This window comes from Apteryx mantelli, chromosome 28, assembly GCF_036417845.1.
Source record: "Apteryx mantelli isolate bAptMan1 chromosome 28, bAptMan1.hap1, whole genome shotgun sequence".
Classification (NCBI taxonomy): Eukaryota; Metazoa; Chordata; class Aves; order Apterygiformes; family Apterygidae; genus Apteryx; species Apteryx mantelli.
The window spans coordinates 874068-893279 of record NC_090005.1 but is presented as its reverse complement, the minus strand read 5'-3'; the positions used below and the strand labels follow the sequence as shown (position 1 = coordinate 893279).

The following is a 19212-nucleotide window of genomic DNA, read 5'->3' as shown; positions in this document are numbered from 1 at the left end:
GCATGATACTGTCCCTTAACTATTGTGTCACATTGTAGCAGTTACACAAATTTCCTTCCTACTTTTTTCTTCTCCAGGCTGCCATTTCACCTCTTGACCCATAATGAAACTTGACACAGAGTGTAGTAAACTGTACCGCCCTCCTGCTATCACTTCCTAGATCGTTAAAACAAAACAAACACTTGACAGGAATAACTGCTCTGACTTTTAGCATTTTGCTAGACTGAGCTGTATCCAGATTTGTCACAGATCTAGATAGAAACACTTTGGGTCATTCTTCAGAAGGTTAAAAAAGAGATAAGTTATTAGTGTATCATTTATTTGAGTTAGGTTACAATACACAGACAAGTAGGATGCTGAAGTTATTACCGAGATTATTTTTGCATCTGCAGATAACGTGGGAGACTGACATTCCACATACCAGCAATCTAATATTAAATGAGAAGTTGTTTGCATAAATACAGACACTGGAATACATGTAGTTTCACAGTAGTATATGTTACAACTTTACACTTTAAATTACTACACCAGAGTTTGAGTAACATTGGTTATAAATCAGCAGTGGTCCCACTATTCAGGATACGATTAGACTGTGAAGATGAACACACAGTAAGCAAACTGAATACCAACCAACAGAAAAAAAAAAAAGATCTCAAGTCATAGCTTATGGGAATGATACATGGATGTGCACTCTCCCTTTATCAGGAAAGTTACAGCTTAGACTAATGGATCTTATACAAATTCATGAGCAAAACTCCCCCCCAAAAAACCTTTAAAAACTTTTCTGGAAACACAAAAGAGTAGAAAAAAATAAAAGGATGAGAGACAGTTCAGCTGCTTCCAAGTATTAAATACAGCAGGTAACATGGAATATCACAAGTTTTGGTTTTTGAGTAAGTTTCTATTACAAGACAGTTGCTTTGCACAGTTTAACTAGGCAGCTCATAATGTCTATATACCAATGGCCTTTACGCATCAAAGTCCCATTTGTAGCTGTCCTCTGTGCAGGCTTCTGACTTCTGTAAGTGACATTCTGAGGCAATACTACTTGTTATCACATAGTCATGTGCTCTGGTAAAACATAGGATATGTCGTCCCATGGGTGACGGTAGAGACCTTGCTTCAACCTCTTCTGATCCAGGTAGTGTCCTAAAACGAAAGTGTCTTATGTGACAAGATCAAAATTTCTGGTCCTCTTAATCTTATTTTGCCTTGAAACAACTTTGATTTCTGGACCTCTACAACTATCATTGTAGAACCCCAGAGGTTCATATTAGTCTTGTGTTTGTGGTGACAGGGCATTCCATAGTAGGATGGAAGGGGGAGGAAAAATGGGAAACTTACCAATGAATCCCATACTCCTGCCTAGTACGAAGATGCCATTAAGAGCTCCTATATCAATATATTCATCTGCTTCTTCCCTGCAAAAGAAAAGAAATTGAATGCTTCGTGGTAGTGGTTCTCTTAAGGAACGAATCTAAAAAAGGCTATGAATCAGCTCTAGTGCCAGTAGCAACACTGAATTCATGCGAAAGCTTCCTCCCTGCCAAGAATCCAGGCTACATTTCCTTCACAGTGTCCTTCTGAAATCCTGGCCCCACATGAGCTGGCAGTAGGACTCCCATCATTTTGATAGTACCATAATCTGAGAGAGAAACAGCCCAATACAAACTCACCGTGTGAAAGAGCCACAATTCCTGAGTACATCAACAAAGGCAACTCCAATAAAGCCATCTACATTCAGGATAAGATTTGGTTTCTGAAGGAAATAGAAACAAACCCCCAATGAACATGATTTGCCATTGTTAACCTCTTTATCTGATAGCTTCCATCTTCTAAAGTTCAAGGGCAATTTGAAGGCTGCACATAATTGTGGGCACACAAGCCTAGTGATACAGGGGGCTGTTAGCAACTTGAGCAAGAACCATGCTTAATCTCAGTGATGGAAAAAACAGCCCCAAACAATGGGGCTGCAGCTGGTTCAAACTGCAGAGAATATTTGCCACAACCCATCATGTGTCCTAGCCAAGCTTCCAGTTTGAAGAATAGGGCAATCCCAGATATGCTGCGGACAGGACAGGTTATGGTTTTTGGTCAGTTAAGCCTTATCCTTGTGTCCAGGAAATATCTTCAGCCTTATCACAAACTGAAGTTGTACTTGTCCCAAAGCCTCCATTAGAAAAACAAAAACCCAGTAACAATTTTAACCTTTTCAATTAAAATATAATATTAAACCCTGGTCATTCCTCCCTCAAAGAGTGCTCAAAACAAGATAAATACTATCACATTTCACCTTGGAAGTTGTAATTTTTTCCACTTCAAGTGCATAGTCCAACAGTGGGGTGGCAGGGAAATGCTGCTTCACGTAGTCTTTAAGAATCTGAACTCTCATGTCTGGATTATTTATCTGCAAGTTAAGAACACGTTACATGTGCATCTTGCTACTCTGGCAAATAAAAAGGGGCATGTTCTACCGTATTCAACAAATTAGGCTAGCCCTTTTATGGAGGTAAAGGTAATATTACAGAGAGTACCCACAGGCTATGGGACAGTGTACTGAGTGCTTACTTTCTAAATTACATCTTCTGTGAATTTGTGATTTTTTTTAAGCTCTCAGAGCCATGTGGAGGGAGTATACAAAACACTGAATTGAAGATGAGATTTGTTTTACCAAAGTTTGTCTTTGAGAAACAAAAACTTGTGCCAAGCTACTTCCAGCCACTGATGATGCCTTCTACTCAGGTACTTGCCATAAGCTTTATTATTTACGGATCTAGGATTTGAGTCTTAGCTTTCCTTCCTTTTTCTTCCCCTTCTCCCCTGCCATTTAAAAATAACTCCTCCCATTTGTACCAGTAATACAGATTTCTTACCGATTTGACCCTGTGTCCGATGCCCATGATCAGTTTCCCTTCCTTCTTCATTTTATTCACAAACTCCATAGGGATAATGCCACTATCAAAGGCTTTGCTGAACATTTTAGCTGCAGCATCCAGTGCCCCACCAAACCGGTCACCCTGGGTCCAACACACAAAGGGAGCTTTAGCAAAGGACTCTACAGCTAAGCTACAAAACAAATACAAGATTGATCTTCCGCATCCTCCTTGCCTATTAAGGTGGCAATCATGAAGCTAAAGCTAGGCAGGCACCTGTTTATAACTGACTACAAGTGTCAGCAAGTAGCCATGGAGTCTCCACTAGAGACAGAAGGGGAAAATGCAATCTAACCCCCTTTTTATTCTAATTTTACTTGTCAATCTTGGAAGAGACTAAGCAACCATGCAGGGGTAGTTTTGACAGTGACTTAGCTTCTGCAAAATATTTGTAGATTCAAACATGAGATGCCAGAAGAACGCTGCTTATTAGAAAAGTGGAATAGATTTTAAACCTAGAGCAGAGAAGCTCAACTGTAAGTCTTTCCCAGTAACTTCTCACTATGATCAAGCTACTTGCCTAGCTATTAGTGTTGAATTCGGCAGAAATTCAAAGTGTGAGTGAGCAGGACACAGTCTAGGCCATGGCTCTGTAGTCATTTCAAATCCTAACTTACTATTAGTAAAACCTAAACTGGGTAATGAGGAATTAAACTGAATCTCCTGGATATTAAGTACTCACAATAGTAAGAAGGCCTGAAGTGAGACTTGAGACAAGATCTTTTCCCGCTCTTGCGCAGACAATAGTGTTGTGGGCTCCAGATACAGCAGGCCCATGATCTGCTGTTACCATCAAACACATCTCGATAAACTGACAGGCATACTTTGGCAACCTGACCAAGAGAGAGACTGAAGTCATTTATTATAAAGAAAACAGAGAATAACCTGGCACTTCCATGTTATACTGGACAGTAACTTCTGTTTTAGATGTATGTGTGAAAGAAGTAGCACAGAAAAAGTAGGGTCACAGTACCCATCACTGCATCTTATTATCTATTTGCCTTCTCAGAGACATGTAGATTTTATTCATTTTTCCATCTAGCTTTCACGGGAACTATCTAGCTCCAAAGCTGAGCTTGCACATATTCAGCTGGCTGATCAATAAGCTCTGAGGGTCCTCTCAGGGAGAACCATGAGGAAGATGGGGTTGCAGTACTGTTCATGCTGTCCAGTTGAGCCACAGATTTCAGCTAGCGTCAAAAGTGCCTCTCGTGAATGCGTGATCAGCCCAGATGAAGGCAGAAAGAAGTTTTGCTATTCAGAAGGTTCCTGTAGGCTGGTTAGCAAATATGCGTAGAACTGCCCAATCTCTCCAGGGCTGAAATATGACAGCTATAACAAGCAAGTAGTCAAAGGGTGGGAAACAGGACTAGAATGGAGTTTTACTCAGTGCATCACAACACCTGTGGAAAGTCTTCATCCAAAGCTAAACTACACTGTAAGAAGCCTTGAAGGATATAGGGATGGGCACTTACAATGAATTTATGTTCATGAAAAAAATCCTGGAGTTACTTTTGTGCTTAGATGTCTATTAAACCAAGCACAGTGTCGAGCCAAAGAATTTGGAAGCTTCCACAAAAGCTGCCTTACCTCCTTTGAAACCAGAGCAGTCCCAGAACCCCTCCAATTCCCATTTCTTCTTTGAAGACCTCAGTGATGGGCATCCCAGCATAAATCAGTTCCTGACCTCTCTCGTCACAGATGCTGGTCATAAAGGAAGCTGGCTTGCGGATCAGACCCAGCTCCTGAAATTGCAGCATAAAGACAGGATTTTAACAATCCACCCGTAAGAGCAAGGGAAACTAGGAGGCAAGTACTTAGTGACCAAGCAGGAAAGCATTAAACTTGCCCTCAGGGCAGCCTCCACAGCCCAGTACAGAGGTAGCCAATGAGCTCACATACAAAACTACAAAATATAAGATATAATTCCACAGATAACATCATTATCACTGTAAGCATCTACAGTCACAGCAAACATCCTGTCTGGTTTCCAAGGAACCAAAAAGTCAGGCAAAATGGCATAGCTCACCCTTGCCCAGGAATAATCCATTGGCACAGTTGGAGGAGGCACTTCCTCAGCTGGTTCAATCACTCGTTTGGCAACAAGATCCTGATAGACAGACCTAGGGAGAGAATTTATTAATTTAAGTCCCTTTGAGAATACAAGTGAGGTGGTCTTAATCTAGAACATAAAAACTCAGAATGAATAGAAGTAGCTTTTCTAAAGCAAGAATACATTCCCATATCAGCTTAGAGTCAGTGCCCTAACAGTTTTTATCCCCTGCTCAGAGTGCCCTGCTCATGTGACTTACTGAATGACCTCTCCCAGCTCATCAAAACTCCGGGGAACAAACACCCCAGCTTCCTTCAAGGCCTGATTCTTTGCAACAGCAGTTTCAGAAGCCTGGTTGGCACAAGCTCCTGCATGGCCAAACTGTACCTATAAAACAAAAGAAGTGATAGCAGGAGGGAATACAAGTTTGTTTTTTTTTAACTGCAGAGGAGGAAAACAGAATATAGATCTGACTAGCAAACTGTGACAGTAATACAAGTGATTGCCTATCTGGCTCCTTATTTGGGTGAACACAGAACTCTTGGTTGTAGCTGTGGTCAGTGCTGCAATATGCAGAGCGTTTGCCGATCTGGAATCACTCCAGGCTCTTCCACTGACATTCTGCCTTCCTAAATTCACCCCAATCTCCAGAGTTGCTTTACATGAAGTCAGTATCTTCCTCATTCCCACTTCTGAATCCCCACCGACTAGAATCTGTTGCATTCACTGGGATCTCTGGACTCCTTTTACATGCATGCAGAATACTTTGGAAGTCTCCAGTGACAAACTACAGAAGCATAGAAAGCTTTTACAATTTTTATTTAAAGTTCTGCATCTTAAAGGGCTACTGACAACTGTGGAAGGTTTAGGGGAGTGAAAGAAGTAGGATTTTTTCCTCCTGCCTCAGATGGATTTACTTATTTTATGCAGTTGCACCCGTTTATGCACCTACCTCTGAAGAGAACATGGTGGCACAGGTACCAATACACCAGCACACTACTGGCTTGGTAATACGGCCTTCTTTAATACCCCTGGAGATCTTATACTCTTCTGTGCCTCCAATCTGCAGAAATAAGAAGAGAGCTGACTTGGTTCAGAGCTTTGTACTTTTACAGAAACCAGTACCGAGATGCACACAGAAGCATTACTTGGATTTCCCCCCCCCTTCCTCCTTTTTCATTGAGTAGTAGCTGCAGTCTGGGAACGCAAAAATCACAGCCTTCTTACTCAATACTCTTTTTTTTTCAAAAAGGGAGACTATGCCTGCTTGTGTTGGACAGGGTCAATTTTTTTTGATTAAAGCAGCATGAAATAAAAATTCAGATATTCAAGAACAGTATGAATAGCTGCCACTCATCTGTAACTGTTATTTGGCATTCTTGCAGCTAGGTCAGATGCTCCCAAGTGACTTATGGGGGCAGGGGAACCTCAAAAACTCCAATATAACACACTTGAGGATTTCTCATATCTGAGTGATCTGGCTTCACTCACCTCTCCAAGCACTACAATCATTTTCACTCCTGGAGTATCCTCATAGCGTAAGACATGATCCATAAAAGTTGAACCAGGGTATCTGAGTAGAATACAGGGAAAATGGCAGGAGTTAAATTTGTTTTGCAAATGTTTCTGAAGGTAGAAGAGTTAACAGCCAACCTGCCTTTTCCCCTCCAAGTCACTAACAATTCAGGAAGTTTCTTCTGTTGACTGACTTAAAAAGTGGTGTCTGAAGATACAGAATCCTACCTGTCTCCTCCAATGGCCACCCCTTCATAGACCCCATCCGTGGTTCGGGAAATGATGTTGTTGAGCTCATTGGACATTCCTCCAGAGCGTGAGACATAAGCCACGCTGCCAGGACGGTAGAGTTTTGATGCTAAGATATTATCCAGCATGCCTCCTGTGTTGCCTATTTTAAAGCAACCTGGTTTGATCCCACCAACCTACAAGAAATTTAGAGAAAGATACAAAGCCCTTTAAAACATACATGGGATCTATGTACACTTCTGTAAAGCATTTTTTTCCAGTCAATATTTAGACAAATATTAGGACAGTAACAATGACCTTCAAACTGGAAAAAAGCGTGCACTTTAGCTGTATAAAGACAAAATGGATTGTAGGATATACTTTATCCTTCAGAGAAAGCTGATCTGAAGATTAAAACAGATGGGCAAGAGGAGAAAAAGAGGTCATCAGTTCTTACAGTTGCAGGCCCAATGATCGTGACTCCTTTCTTATCAGCTGTCTTGATCAGCTTGCGCGTCAGTGCCTCTGGAATGCCCTCAGCAATAATGGCAATGGTGCGGATCTGCATCGAGATAAAGAAAGTTCAGTACCTGAGCACTGCCACCCTAACAAACTCTGCAGAGCAAAGAAGTCAAACAGTTGCTCACACAGCCTGATCATGCTTCTGCCTCTCGTCAAGCCGCAGGGAGGTTATGCTGTGCAGTATCATACAGAAGGGCCCAGTGCATGGATCCACATGCTACTATGGTCTTCACAGCAGTCTCTGTATTGTTCAAGGATATTTTCTTCCCTTGTACATTCTAGAGAGCAGCACTGTATTTTGACCAGTCCAAAGAAATCCTTCTTAACAGGTACAGAGGAGCTGAGTTCCCTTTATACAAGTCTTAAAAGTCTATCCAAATAATATTGCGAGTCCAGCATTAGAGGGTCTGCTATACAACCCCAGTATCTTCCATAGAATCTACAAGGAGTTAGAATTGCGATATGTATCTGCTAAGCTGGTAGACCCCAAAGCAATTTGCTAATGCCGTCATGGTTTAAGAAACACTGGTCTCCTTGACAATTCGGGCAAGAGCTTCCTTTTTTTCCTGACCTTCTTTTTGATTCCTCACTCACCTGTGGATAGTTCATGGTTTCAATAGTGCTGTCGTAAGCAGACCGCAGAGATGCAAAGTTGATTAGAACGTCCACCTCAGGGTGCTTCCTCATAGCATCAGACATGTTCTTGTAGACTGGGATCAGGATTTCTTTGTGGCCCCAATAGAACTTCTGCTTGTGATCACCACTATGAAAGAGAAGATGAAAAAGCCACGATTCTTAAGGCTGCTGTAAAGACAAGGGGATACAATGCATGCAGATAGAGGAGTTTACAAACCCCAGTTCTCAGACACCAAGACTGACTGCAAGACACTCACTATCAAGTGAGCATACATGGGAAGGGACCATACTAACAGCAGAAGTTCTTCAGAGTATAGAACAGAGCAGCATATGGAAGGAGACGGGCTAATGGGGACAGAGGCATCCAGCAAGATGAATAAACTCTCCCACTGTGAAGTTACCAGAGCCTTAATTCTACTCCAAGCTGGAAGACAGAATGAGGCACAGAAAGAGTAATGAATGAGATGCATGCAAAGCTGCGTTACTGGACTGGAACAAATACCGGGCTGGAGGAACAGGAAACCAGTATCTGTGGTGAATAGCCAGGACAGCAATGTGAGGGCCAGCCAACTCTCCAGTTCTGCTACAATGCAATTCCACCCCCCAACACACTGAAGGGGATGCACCTGGAAAAGTTTCCCTGTAAGCTTTCATATACGATAGACTCTCCGACTGGAGCTTCATTGCTTCAGTACTGTTCAGTCATTTAAGAGCCTAGAGATATTGGCTGTCTTCTCATTCTGTCACAAATGTAACAGTGTATTTCATGGTTTTCCAGTCTGGCTTCATCCAAAAGGTCAAGCAGATACAATATTGTTCATTTCTAGCCTAAACTTTCTATCCCTATGGCCTTTTCCTCATCAAACAGCTGCCACGCTGCAAGGGGTTGCCACTCATCAATAGATGTAGCTTTAGTACCTGGGAGTATGCACTTGCTGGGAAGGGATTATAGAGCTGCAATTATCATCAGAGCTGCAGACTAACAGCACAAGGTGCTTAATGGACAACTGAGGGGAAGAATTCTCTGCATGACAGAGGTTGATTAATCATCAGTTATCCTGGATGTCCATAAATACCACAGGAATTAAACAAGCCTCCTAGCCTTGTACAGGCTCCTGCCTAGCCATCTCAGCAGCAGGCCAGGCAGCCACTCCGTTCCTTCTCGCTGCCTGTCCTGTTCAATAGGAAGGCCCCACGCACTCTCGCAGAGTAGCTCAGTACAGTAACAGAAGAGTTTACGCAGGTACCTTCACAAGAGCGATGTCCTGGAGATTCTGACTGATGGCAGTTTGAAATACTTAAGTAAATAGTCTCTCTCCACCCCCCTCCCCACCATACTATCTAGCTACGGAGACTAAGGTTAAACAAGGCAAACAGCACAAGAGAACTCTGTATCGGACTGAAGGATCTGCACGCTTCCTGCCCTCTGTAAGAAACTGCTGCCACTGTAGGACAGCGCAAACAAGGGGGGGAGGGTGGAAAGAATTTTTAATTCTGTTTGGCTATATGTCAGACAGACTACCTTCAATCCGATCAGTAGAGCTGATCTGATTCTGGCTAATATTTGGAGTGGAAAACTCCAGCTGCTGCAGGCACAAATCAATACGCTTCAGACAAGTATGCAGCAAATACTAGGTAAGTGGAAAAGACCTAATAAGGCCTTACTGCCTCTGTTAAGCCAATGGGCTATTGTAAGAAAGCCCAACTAGTAATGCCTTCCTTGCCTGTCGTATGAAGAAACAGAACTCGGACCCTCTTGGAAAAAGGATGAAATGAGACTTGAAACAGCTTCATTTTAGCCATGTAATTTAACACAGCATCTTGTAATCAATGGCTGAAGGAAACAACAGCGGCAGTCTGCAAAGCCAGTCTGATGGTAGAAGGGAGCAAGGACAAGGTGTAAAAGCAGAGATGTAGGCTAGTGCAGAGCTATGCTGAAGAGTAACAGAAATTGGAAGAGGGGAAACTAACAGAAGGATTTGAGAGAGAAGGCAGCCAGAACAGTGGTGTAGTCAAAGGATACTTACGTGAACGGATAAACCATGGCAGCTACTGAAGGTTCATCCCGGGAGCAAATATAATCGAAGTCCAGCATTCCTTGCACAGCCCGTGTCTGCATCCCCCAAATAATAGCTTTGGTGTGACGGCTGAACAGGGTTGTAGCTTTACCTGCCCAGAAAGGGAAAAACAAAACAAACACACACCCAAAATGTACATCTGTGCAAGACAAAAGCTGCAGTGTTGTGCATTTGCCAAATGTCTGCTGAAAGTCTCCCAAATAAGCATATTCCCCTCCCTCCAAACTAAACCCAACAGCTCAGCTGCAGGAGGTAGTAGCCACACTATCCAAATTAAGGAAGAAACTGCAGATGAAGCAGCATCCCCCTTCCTAGGATTCTGAACACAATAGCCAGGTTTTGGGTTTCACAAAATGGGCAAGTGCCCATGGTGTAGGGGGAGAGAGATGAGACATGAAAAAACGCCTCTTCCTCTCCTCAGATAGGTCAGTCATATTCCCCCTCAGCTGGATTTATTCTGCAAAGCTGAAAAAGAAGGGAACTTCTATTTTTATTTTTTTATTATTATTATTTTTTAAATATATGGCCTACAATCTGAGAGGACCACACAAGGTTTGCCTGCTACCTGTGTCAGGGGGTCACAGTCAGATGATAGGAAATAAGAACAAAAAGCAGGAAATGGGGGGGACAAAGCAAAGAAGCTCTACATTATTCATTTTTCCCCCTCCAATTCTTTTTGATTTTGAGAATTCAACAAATAACTGATTGTCCCAAGAATTAATGTGACCCAAAACTTGGCTTTGGGGGACAGAGTCACAGGAAAGGCAACAGTTCAGCTAGTGAAGATGGACTATTTGCTTGAAGTACATTTACATCATTTGTCACAGCAAAATGTTGAGCTCCTCCCTTTGACTCCCCGCAGAGTTTGTTTTAAGACTCTTAAGAAGTCTGAGCCGATTTCTTAATCTGAGCTGATCCAACTGCTGAGCACAACTCGGTCTACAGCTAATTTCTTTCTGGTTTTGAATCACAGGTAGACAACATTAAGGATTCAACAAGATACTGTTCTCCTGCCTTTAATAATAAATCAGTCACCGTTTTCTCCAACTCTGCACGTTCACAGTTTAGATGAACTGCCACATGGCTTGTATTTAGGAAGCTTGCCTACATCGAAAAAGCCTTTAAGTTTTTCTTGCAGGTACCTGAAAGGTGGTAACGTTCATATTCATAAGAACAGGAAAGTGCAGGCCCAGAAAGGTGATGATATTTGCCTAAGACCATACAAGGAAGAATCTGAGAGTCTGCTGTGCCCCTCTTCCTTTATTTCAAAGCACAAGGGGGAAAATGGCTTGAAACTTCACTTTGACCCTGATTCAGCAGTTCATTTTTATCCAGCACAGAGCACAGGAATGTACACTAGGTCCCCATAACTTCACTGAGCACAAGCTTTAATGGTTTGCTAAACTGATACGGCAACAAGAACATTTGGTTCATTCAGTGACTTTTCTATGCCCTTCAAGGCTCATAAGCATGGCATCTGTGTTATTTTGCTTCCCTTTAAAACAAAACGCCAGTTATTAGAAATAGTGATCCCTTCATTTTTGAAAACGCCCAAGAGAACAAAGCTTTTCACAATGTGCTGAGGCCTATTTTCTCCCTAATGATTATGGGGGGGGGGGGGAAATGTTTGTTTGAGACCTGTCCCTCCCTCCCCCAGAAATAACGAATCTCTTTATGCAAAGGAGTATGCAATCTGCACTTCAAAAACAGCTAAAGAGTTTGTATGGTGCTGACTACATATGCTGGGCAGGAGGGAAGGGAAGGACCAGACAACACTGCGAACTTTTGGAGAGAGAAAACAGCAACAAAAACAAAAAACTAAAAGAGTCAGCTGCCAGCAAGGCCAGACACATTCAGCTAGTCACACGTGTCCTACCTGGACCAGGTCTTGAAGCTGGGACTGAATCTGTTAAAGAGAGAATCACTCATGCAACAATATGACACAGTTGACTGCTGCCACCCCAGCAGCCCACCAGGGCACCTGGTGACTGGGTGCTATTATTTCCCTCCTCCCCACGGCACTCGGGGCTTTTGGTGTTTGCTTTTGTTTAAAGCAACACGTCTAAAAAAGTAGGAGACTCCAGATCAAATGCTTTTTTCTTCTCCAAGTACAGAGGAAAGGTTACAACAGTAAGCTTTTCTTTTAAATGGCTAGATTCTATGTTATGAGACAGACGCCATGCCAATGGTGCCAAGCAGTTCTGAAACCCACCCTCAACTGTGCAGTTTCTTTTTAAAATGATACCAAAAAATGCAGCTGGGGAATACCAGCAAAATTGGCTTGTACAGAAAAGAGATTGGAGCATTCTCCACTGTACTTCCTCTCCAAATGTCTGGACATCAAGCTTTGCAAATTGCCATCCAAAAGTATTTTGCTTCTCCCAAGAAAAACGCATTTCAGGCCCAGATGACAATTCCCTGCACTGTAAGCTCCACGGCTCAAATTTGTCAATCTATTTTTAAAGCACTGTTCATGCAAAATTCTGTGCACAGTTATGACAACAATATGATTTTTGTTATCTGTTTCACCAGAAACGGATCTGAATCCTGCTGCCATCATGTCAAACTGTTGCAAACAAGATCAGTATCTCCTCACGTTTAAGGGAAGAAGAGCAGGACAGTATCACATTTTCTCCCTGCCCAATTTTGCTATTGTTTTCCTTCCCTATAAGCGTGCTCTTACCCAATAAGGCTTCCAAAAATACAACCAAAAGGCTGCCAAAGCTCTTGCAAACCACCATGCCAGACGTTTCCTACACACTTAAGTACAAAAAGAATGCAGTAACCTCAGATCCTAGGTGTCTGAGGAGTAGGTCACGACTCCTTCTGAACTGACATGGTTTTCAGCACTGTTTGTAGAAGGTTCATCCAGGAAGATGCATATACCAGGAAGGACTTTGTGAATACCTACACAGTTCCAACAACATCCCATAGAAACACCTCCCAAATATTTAAATGGAAAGCAGGCCTCAGTTCAGCAACCACGCCCCAGAGACTCTAACCTATTTTCCATTGGCCTCACATAAGGAGAGATGGGAAAGCTGGAATTCTCAAATTACACCTTTCCCTTGAAAGGAACATCCCAGACCAAGGCAACTCTGACTCACCTTGCTAATAGCAAGCTAATAGCACACCAGGTGACAACATTCTAAAAGCACTAACTGAATTCAAAAAAACAAAACAAACAAAAAGACAGTTACCACAAAATTGTTTCTCTTTCTAACCAGAAAAGGCATCAGTTAAATCCCTATTTTCCATTTGAGCAGAATGCATTAGGTCATGCTCTTTTGACAACTTGCAGCAGAAGAGAACTGGTGACCATTCACAGTGCTGGACTTACCAAGAGGTGCTGTTGGCTTTGCCTTCTTGGCTGGAGCAATATCATCTGCTTTGGACTCAGAGAAGGAAGCTGTTCTGCTTGGTGCTGGAGTCTGAAAGATTTAGAAGCCAAGTCAGTAAGGAACAGTGTGGCAGAAATGGAGATTGGGAAGCCTTTTCTGGAGTGTATATGGGGAGATGGCCACTTTGGCTATACTATTCTCCAAAGAGAACCAAAGAAAATTAACTTTGGGATAGAAACATTTCAGTCGTGAGAGAGACAACTCCTAAACAATGATGTACCCAGTAGGTACAAGAGTCACATTCTCATTTCTTGTTTTTGAGGTGTCACATTTTCTGCACAAATGAGGTGGACAAATGAGGAGTGCCCTCTGGTGAACCATGCAGGGAGAGTCACTTTAGTTGTCCTAGTGATTTGGACTGTACAAATATGACAGTGACCAAGATGTGTCCTGTCATACCTAAAGGCGCTTCTCCTATAAAAGAGTGCAATTTACTATCAAATGTGAAATAAAATGACATCAGTGAGATAATGAGATTCAACTGAGCAGCGAACAGAAAGTATCATTGTTGTCTTTCCCAGTAATGTTCCTGTGTTTAGAGTCTTAATGAAAACCTGCCTTCCAGCATCTGCCACTTCAGAAACTGAATGAGAATCAACAGATTGCCATTTTGGAAAGAGAAAGACAAGGGCCTGCGCACAGTGACCTCAGATATGAATTTGTTGAACAAATGCTAAACATGTGGTGGCTGCTAATAGGATATTTCCAGATGGGAATTCCTTCATACAGTGGTGGCTTTCAAACACTGCTGCAAGGCCTTACCATCAGTAGCAGCCAGAACAATTTCTAGAACTGCCTGAACATGGGGAGAGGAAAAAAATTAAAGAAATAAAAACAGCAGCAAGCTTTGGAAGTTATCACTTGAAGCCTGACACGTTCAGAAAGGGGAAGCTCCCTTCAGAAGGTTCCTCACTTACGTCCCCTTTCACAAAGCGGGGGCAGGAGAACTCACCGAAGGGCTGCCGCTGGCGTTGAGGAGGAAGTTGGCAGTGTGAGCTGCGGCAGGTGGCTGATTAGGGATAGGCCGATGGCCAAGTGCCATGCCCACAATAGCAGTCATGTGAGTCTCTGTGCCAAAGACATGGATGGGGATCCCAGTGGTCTTCCCTGTGTATACATGCATACAAAAAGAGTCAGGTTTGGGAAAAAAGGAACAAGATGAGCTTCTGCTGAGGCCAACTATTAAACCTTGAAAAGGCACATCAGAAAGCAGGAGAAACAAGATAAGAGAACAAAACTTAAGGAACTGGATGGTTCTTACCCACTTCTCCCATGACGCGCAGTCCTTCCTGGTAGTTTGGGCCTCCCCTTCGCACAAAGATCCTCACTTCATGCTCCTTCAGAGGGCCTTGATAGTCTTTAATTGCTCTCACAATGCCCTAAGAAGGGAATATATAGGGGAGGTGAGTTGGGAGGCCCAACGTTTACCCTCTCCTCCCCATTGCCTCAAGAACTCCTGGAAGAGATGCACTGTCAGCATCAGCACAGCATGCTGTTTGTCGGGCACTGAGAATCCTCGTAACTGGCCATAGAGGGACAGCTATACAGCAGCTTGACTTCAAGCCACAAACTAGTAGAAAGTCATTTTTCCAACTCAGAAAAAGAAGTCTCATTTTCAAAGAGGAGGAACTTGAGAATCTACACTTGAAATAAGTGTTCAGCATCTGCATTGCCTTAAAATGATGAAGGCCCTAGGAGAGCTGTCAGCAGAACCAATGCAAGATTCATACTTTTGTCCAAGATGGACAAGGGAGGCATCCTAACTTCTTCCTTCTAACACTGCATTACAGGAAAGGGCCATCTCTTTGCTATCATTCTAACATGTTCCCACAAGTCAGCATTTTCTAATGAAAATGCATTTAGCCTGAATAGTGCTGCAAGGGGTGCTTTTCTTGTCCCTGTTGTCCTATACCGGGCAGCAAGCAAAAGCAGGTTTCGAGCCAGGCTCTGACACTCTCTGATGTACAGTATTAGCACAGCATCACAGCTGACCCAAGTGTGAGATGAAGCATCAAACCTAGTGCTTGAAGACAAGCCTGTACTGCTGTGGGAGGCCCAGGAGCCTTTGGAAAGAGTACCATTTATGCAATGCAGTAAATATGTTCTACCATTTCTGTCCCTAGCACACACTCCAATCTGTGCTCAAAAGACAGTTTGAGAAGACAGAAATATATCTAGCACTTGGTCTCTCTGCAGGGGAAGGAAAATGGATTGAACTGTGGAGAATGGCTTAAAGTTGCAGACAGCATGCTGTGGGCACTTGCTGATATTGAATAGTCACTTACTTTAAAAGTGGCTGCCACATTGGTGAAGTTAGCGATGCTGCCTCCAATGATTAGGATTTTACCTGAGAAAAGAAACAACAAATAAAATAACCTGTTTTAAGAACAGAGTAACTTTTAGATCATGAAGCAGTTTAGAACATAGAGAAAGTGAAACAGTGCTGTAGTTCAGACTAACCAACAGTTTTGCAAAGGGTGTATTTAGCAAAGCCTGGATAAGAGTTTTGTACCACGCAAAAAGTTTTCTGATAAGAATCTCTTGATCCACATTTGTATTCTTTGCGACATGGAAAAATACAAGTCCTGTCCCTGAAGCAAGAGCTAACAGAAACCCATTGCTATTGCACCCAGAAGGAAGCAACACATTAAAAAGCTCTTCCAGGCAGGTCTTAACATAGTAACAGCCTAAATTCGTTCAGTTTTTCCTCTAAATGCACCTTCACAGCTGAATGACTTTGAGCCATACACCCTTCCTGACCAGTTGATTACAATTATTACAGTCCAAATTCCAGTGTCTTTCTTACCTTCAGGGTGTTTCTCCCGTGTCATGAGGGAGAGAATAGTCTTAGCATAGTCATAAGTTTGTTGCTCACTTGGGGCTCCTGAGTATTCACCATAGTTAGCCAGTTCATTCACACCCCCCAGGTCACAAATGGTGTCACTGTAAGAAAAGAAAAGTCATTTAAGAGATTACTTATAATTTTCAAGTAACTGTAAAGGCCTTAATAAAGCATTCCAAATTCCTAGGAAAGGGGTACTATAACAGAGAGGTCATGCTGTCTTCTGAGTTGATGACTGCTCTCCTCTGGGTGCCAGTTGTGATTAATCCTGTTATACTTCCTAGATGTGATGGGAACTCAGTGGCTGCTACAGCAACTGCACTACCATAAACAGCCTTCAGCAGGCTTGTTTCTTTTTAAGTCAAAAAAAAAAAATCCCACTATATTTCAACCACCCAGAAGTAAATCATCATCACTAAGGGACACTATATTCCATGTCTTGGAAAGCAATCTGCATGGCATCCTCATTATGAATAGGTCCCAAGCAGTCATGACATGGGAAAGACTGCTTTAGGTGAGTCTTCATTTCAGAGGCTGCATCAATTATTTTCTCCCAGCACTGGAAATCCACCACCCCCTTTGTAAACCTTGTTTCTGGTACCTGTAAACCACAGAGGCACCACCACCAGCCACCATGGTCCAGATCCTGCCTTTGGGATTGAGAATAGTAAGTTTCAGGCTGGCTCCACTCTTTGCATCCAGGTCAGCAATGTAGGCTTCCTGCAGACAGAGCAGAACATAGTATTTAAAATTCCTTCTGTCCTTCCGTCTGGCCAATTACTGCATCCTCTTTTTGGAACCAAAGGGTTAGGGATGCTGGGCCCAACTTCCAGAGGTGTAGAGCTACCACATCTCCCCTTGATTGCAATTGGAATTACAAATGCAATTTTCGTAAGGGAAGGAGACCCAACTCATCTCTCAGGGTCCAGGACTGATTGCGTTACATGTCCTCCAAGACAGAACACTGAAATCAGACTGGATAGAGACAGCTTGCAGCATTCCCTCTGGAACAAACTCAAAGGGGAAAATCAACCTGAGCATACACTCAAATTCTGATTCTTGTTTGGCAAGATCATACCCTCCAAAGAATACTTGTTGTTTCTACAAGGCATGTTTCCCACTGTTCTGCTGGCTTGTTCCTTGCTTGTCCCAGGTGAAGTCACAAGTGATTGCTATAAATGAATTTGAAATAACTTCATTTGTAGGCGGCAGATCCAGAAGCCGAGTTTTCCTGTTTGCACATGAAAGAATTCGAAAATGCAGCTGGCTACTGGTTATGTTTCACTAAGCTGCACTGCACTGCCCTTTCCATTTTATCAGGCTCTGAAGTAACAGAAAAATGGTCTTTGCCACCACTGCTCAGAAGCTCTTGGAAGCTCCCAGCTTTCATGGCTCCACATACCAGAGTCACAAGAAAAAGGCTGTCTCCCTTCCCTGAATCAAATGTCTCCAAATTGAAAAGTCTTGTTCTGACCTTGTCTGCAGCCTGAGGCCAGAGGAAATTTAAAATCAACACACCCAAGGCTACACTCTCTGGCTGTGCTGTAGCCAGGAATGTAATCACCAAGAGAGCTGTCATTTGGCTCAACGTGGTGTTCTTGTCCCACAGTGTGCTTGCCTGTTGAAGCACTTTATTGGGAGTTCATTAAAATTCTCAATGAAGACACTGACATAATAACCTTCACAGTGACTTGTGGAAGGATGATTCAGAGAGACTAAAACTGAACTAATCCATTAAAGAGCAAATTGAGTTAAGTGTTGGCATCCAGCAAGCTACATGGAGAGATATAGCTAAATGGATTTCCTGGCCATGTTACAGAAACCTTCCCCAATTTAAGCATAATTATAATTATTAAAATGAAAAAATCAGAAGGACAAAAACCCTTCTGGAGACAGCGGAACAGTCACCTGAAGTAAGTACCAGCACAATTAAGGAAAGAGCTTTGCTTCCAACAGTCTGAAGCTGCTGGGAGCCTATGCACGAAGCAGCGTCTATGTGACTAGCAGTACAAGCCCGGGTAATTCTGAGAGAGAATGGGCACTTCTGAACTTTAAAATAAATAAAGCTTGCCTTCAGGCCTCTCCTCATTTTTCACTTTCTAGGACAACAGGTGGATTAACATCTTAACTTTTTTCTTCAAAGCTTGATTGTTGGGAGTATATTACTTGGATTAACACTCAGATATAGCTTTTGCACACAACTGGTACCCTGCTCTCAGGAATTAAACTAAAACACTGAGGAAGTATCAGCCCCACAAGCCTGCCAACAACCAGTGTTCCCCCCAAAATAATAATGCTGACAGGGAAGTAATGCAAGCAAGAACTATATAAAGATGACTTTACAAGTGCAGAGCTTCTAGCACATAATTCAATGAAGTTAATTATAAGTGCCTATTTAAAAAGAAAAGTCAGAGTTCTAAATGAAAGAGAATTCAAAGAAGATCCAAACAAAGATGGCAAGTAATTGCAGTTCAAAATGCTATTATGAGAAATACTAGTACTACACAGGTTTGCCCAAGCTCTCTGTTCTCTTTGTGGATAACAGCAGCAAGGTTCTTGAAACAAAGCAACAAAACCCTATGAGAGAGAGGATAACCTCAGTGTCACGCACATACAGCAATGAGGAATTGATCTTTGTAGTCAGCAGAGGGATTTGGGCCCGAGCGGGTTGTTTACTTGCCTCTGGGTAGGCTTCCCTGCCAAAGGGAGGGGGGAATTCCACATCCCCCCATTTCACTTTACAGATGTAGTCAGCAGTCGCATCAATCTTCGCAGCCAAATCAAGGATGTAGACACCATCTTGAGTCACAACTGCATTTGAGAAATATCAGACTTAGCTGCGTTTTGTACAAAGGCAAACATTATGGATTTGCTCATAAAATTTGATACCATACAGAGATCGTTACAAAAGCTAGATCACATTTGTTCCCCTACCTCCACCTTCGTTATTTAGTTATGCTTACCAAACCCAGAGAAGTCCCTTAAGAATCAACTTTTGACCACA

At 42.6% G+C, this 19212-nt stretch overlaps 1 protein-coding gene across 1 annotated transcript in view; it reads right to left on the bottom strand.

Annotated features, from left to right (window-relative positions):
* Positions 1-298: 298 nt before the first annotated feature.
* The window catches only part of ACLY (ATP citrate lyase), a 37297-nt gene continuing 18383 nt past the window's right edge, over positions 299-19212 (bottom strand). Inside the window, exons 7-29 of the mRNA XM_067312226.1 lie at positions 18889-19019; positions 16810-16928; positions 16173-16309; positions 15652-15713; positions 14628-14745; positions 14319-14473; positions 13306-13396; positions 11842-11871; positions 9915-10056; positions 7846-8014; positions 7187-7291; positions 6730-6926; positions 6478-6559; positions 5939-6049; positions 5246-5373; positions 4963-5056; positions 4524-4678; positions 3616-3766; positions 2874-3017; positions 2294-2407; positions 1677-1759; positions 1345-1421; positions 299-1149 (exon numbers count right to left, since the gene is read on the bottom strand). Of these exons, the coding sequence (XP_067168327.1) occupies positions 1055-1149; positions 1345-1421; positions 1677-1759; positions 2294-2407; positions 2874-3017; positions 3616-3766; positions 4524-4678; positions 4963-5056; positions 5246-5373; positions 5939-6049; positions 6478-6559; positions 6730-6926; positions 7187-7291; positions 7846-8014; positions 9915-10056; positions 11842-11871; positions 13306-13396; positions 14319-14473; positions 14628-14745; positions 15652-15713; positions 16173-16309; positions 16810-16928; positions 18889-19019 (2690 nt within the window). The 3' untranslated portion in view covers positions 299-1054. The remainder of the gene's footprint in view (positions 1150-1344; positions 1422-1676; positions 1760-2293; positions 2408-2873; positions 3018-3615; positions 3767-4523; positions 4679-4962; positions 5057-5245; positions 5374-5938; positions 6050-6477; positions 6560-6729; positions 6927-7186; positions 7292-7845; positions 8015-9914; positions 10057-11841; positions 11872-13305; positions 13397-14318; positions 14474-14627; positions 14746-15651; positions 15714-16172; positions 16310-16809; positions 16929-18888; positions 19020-19212) is intronic.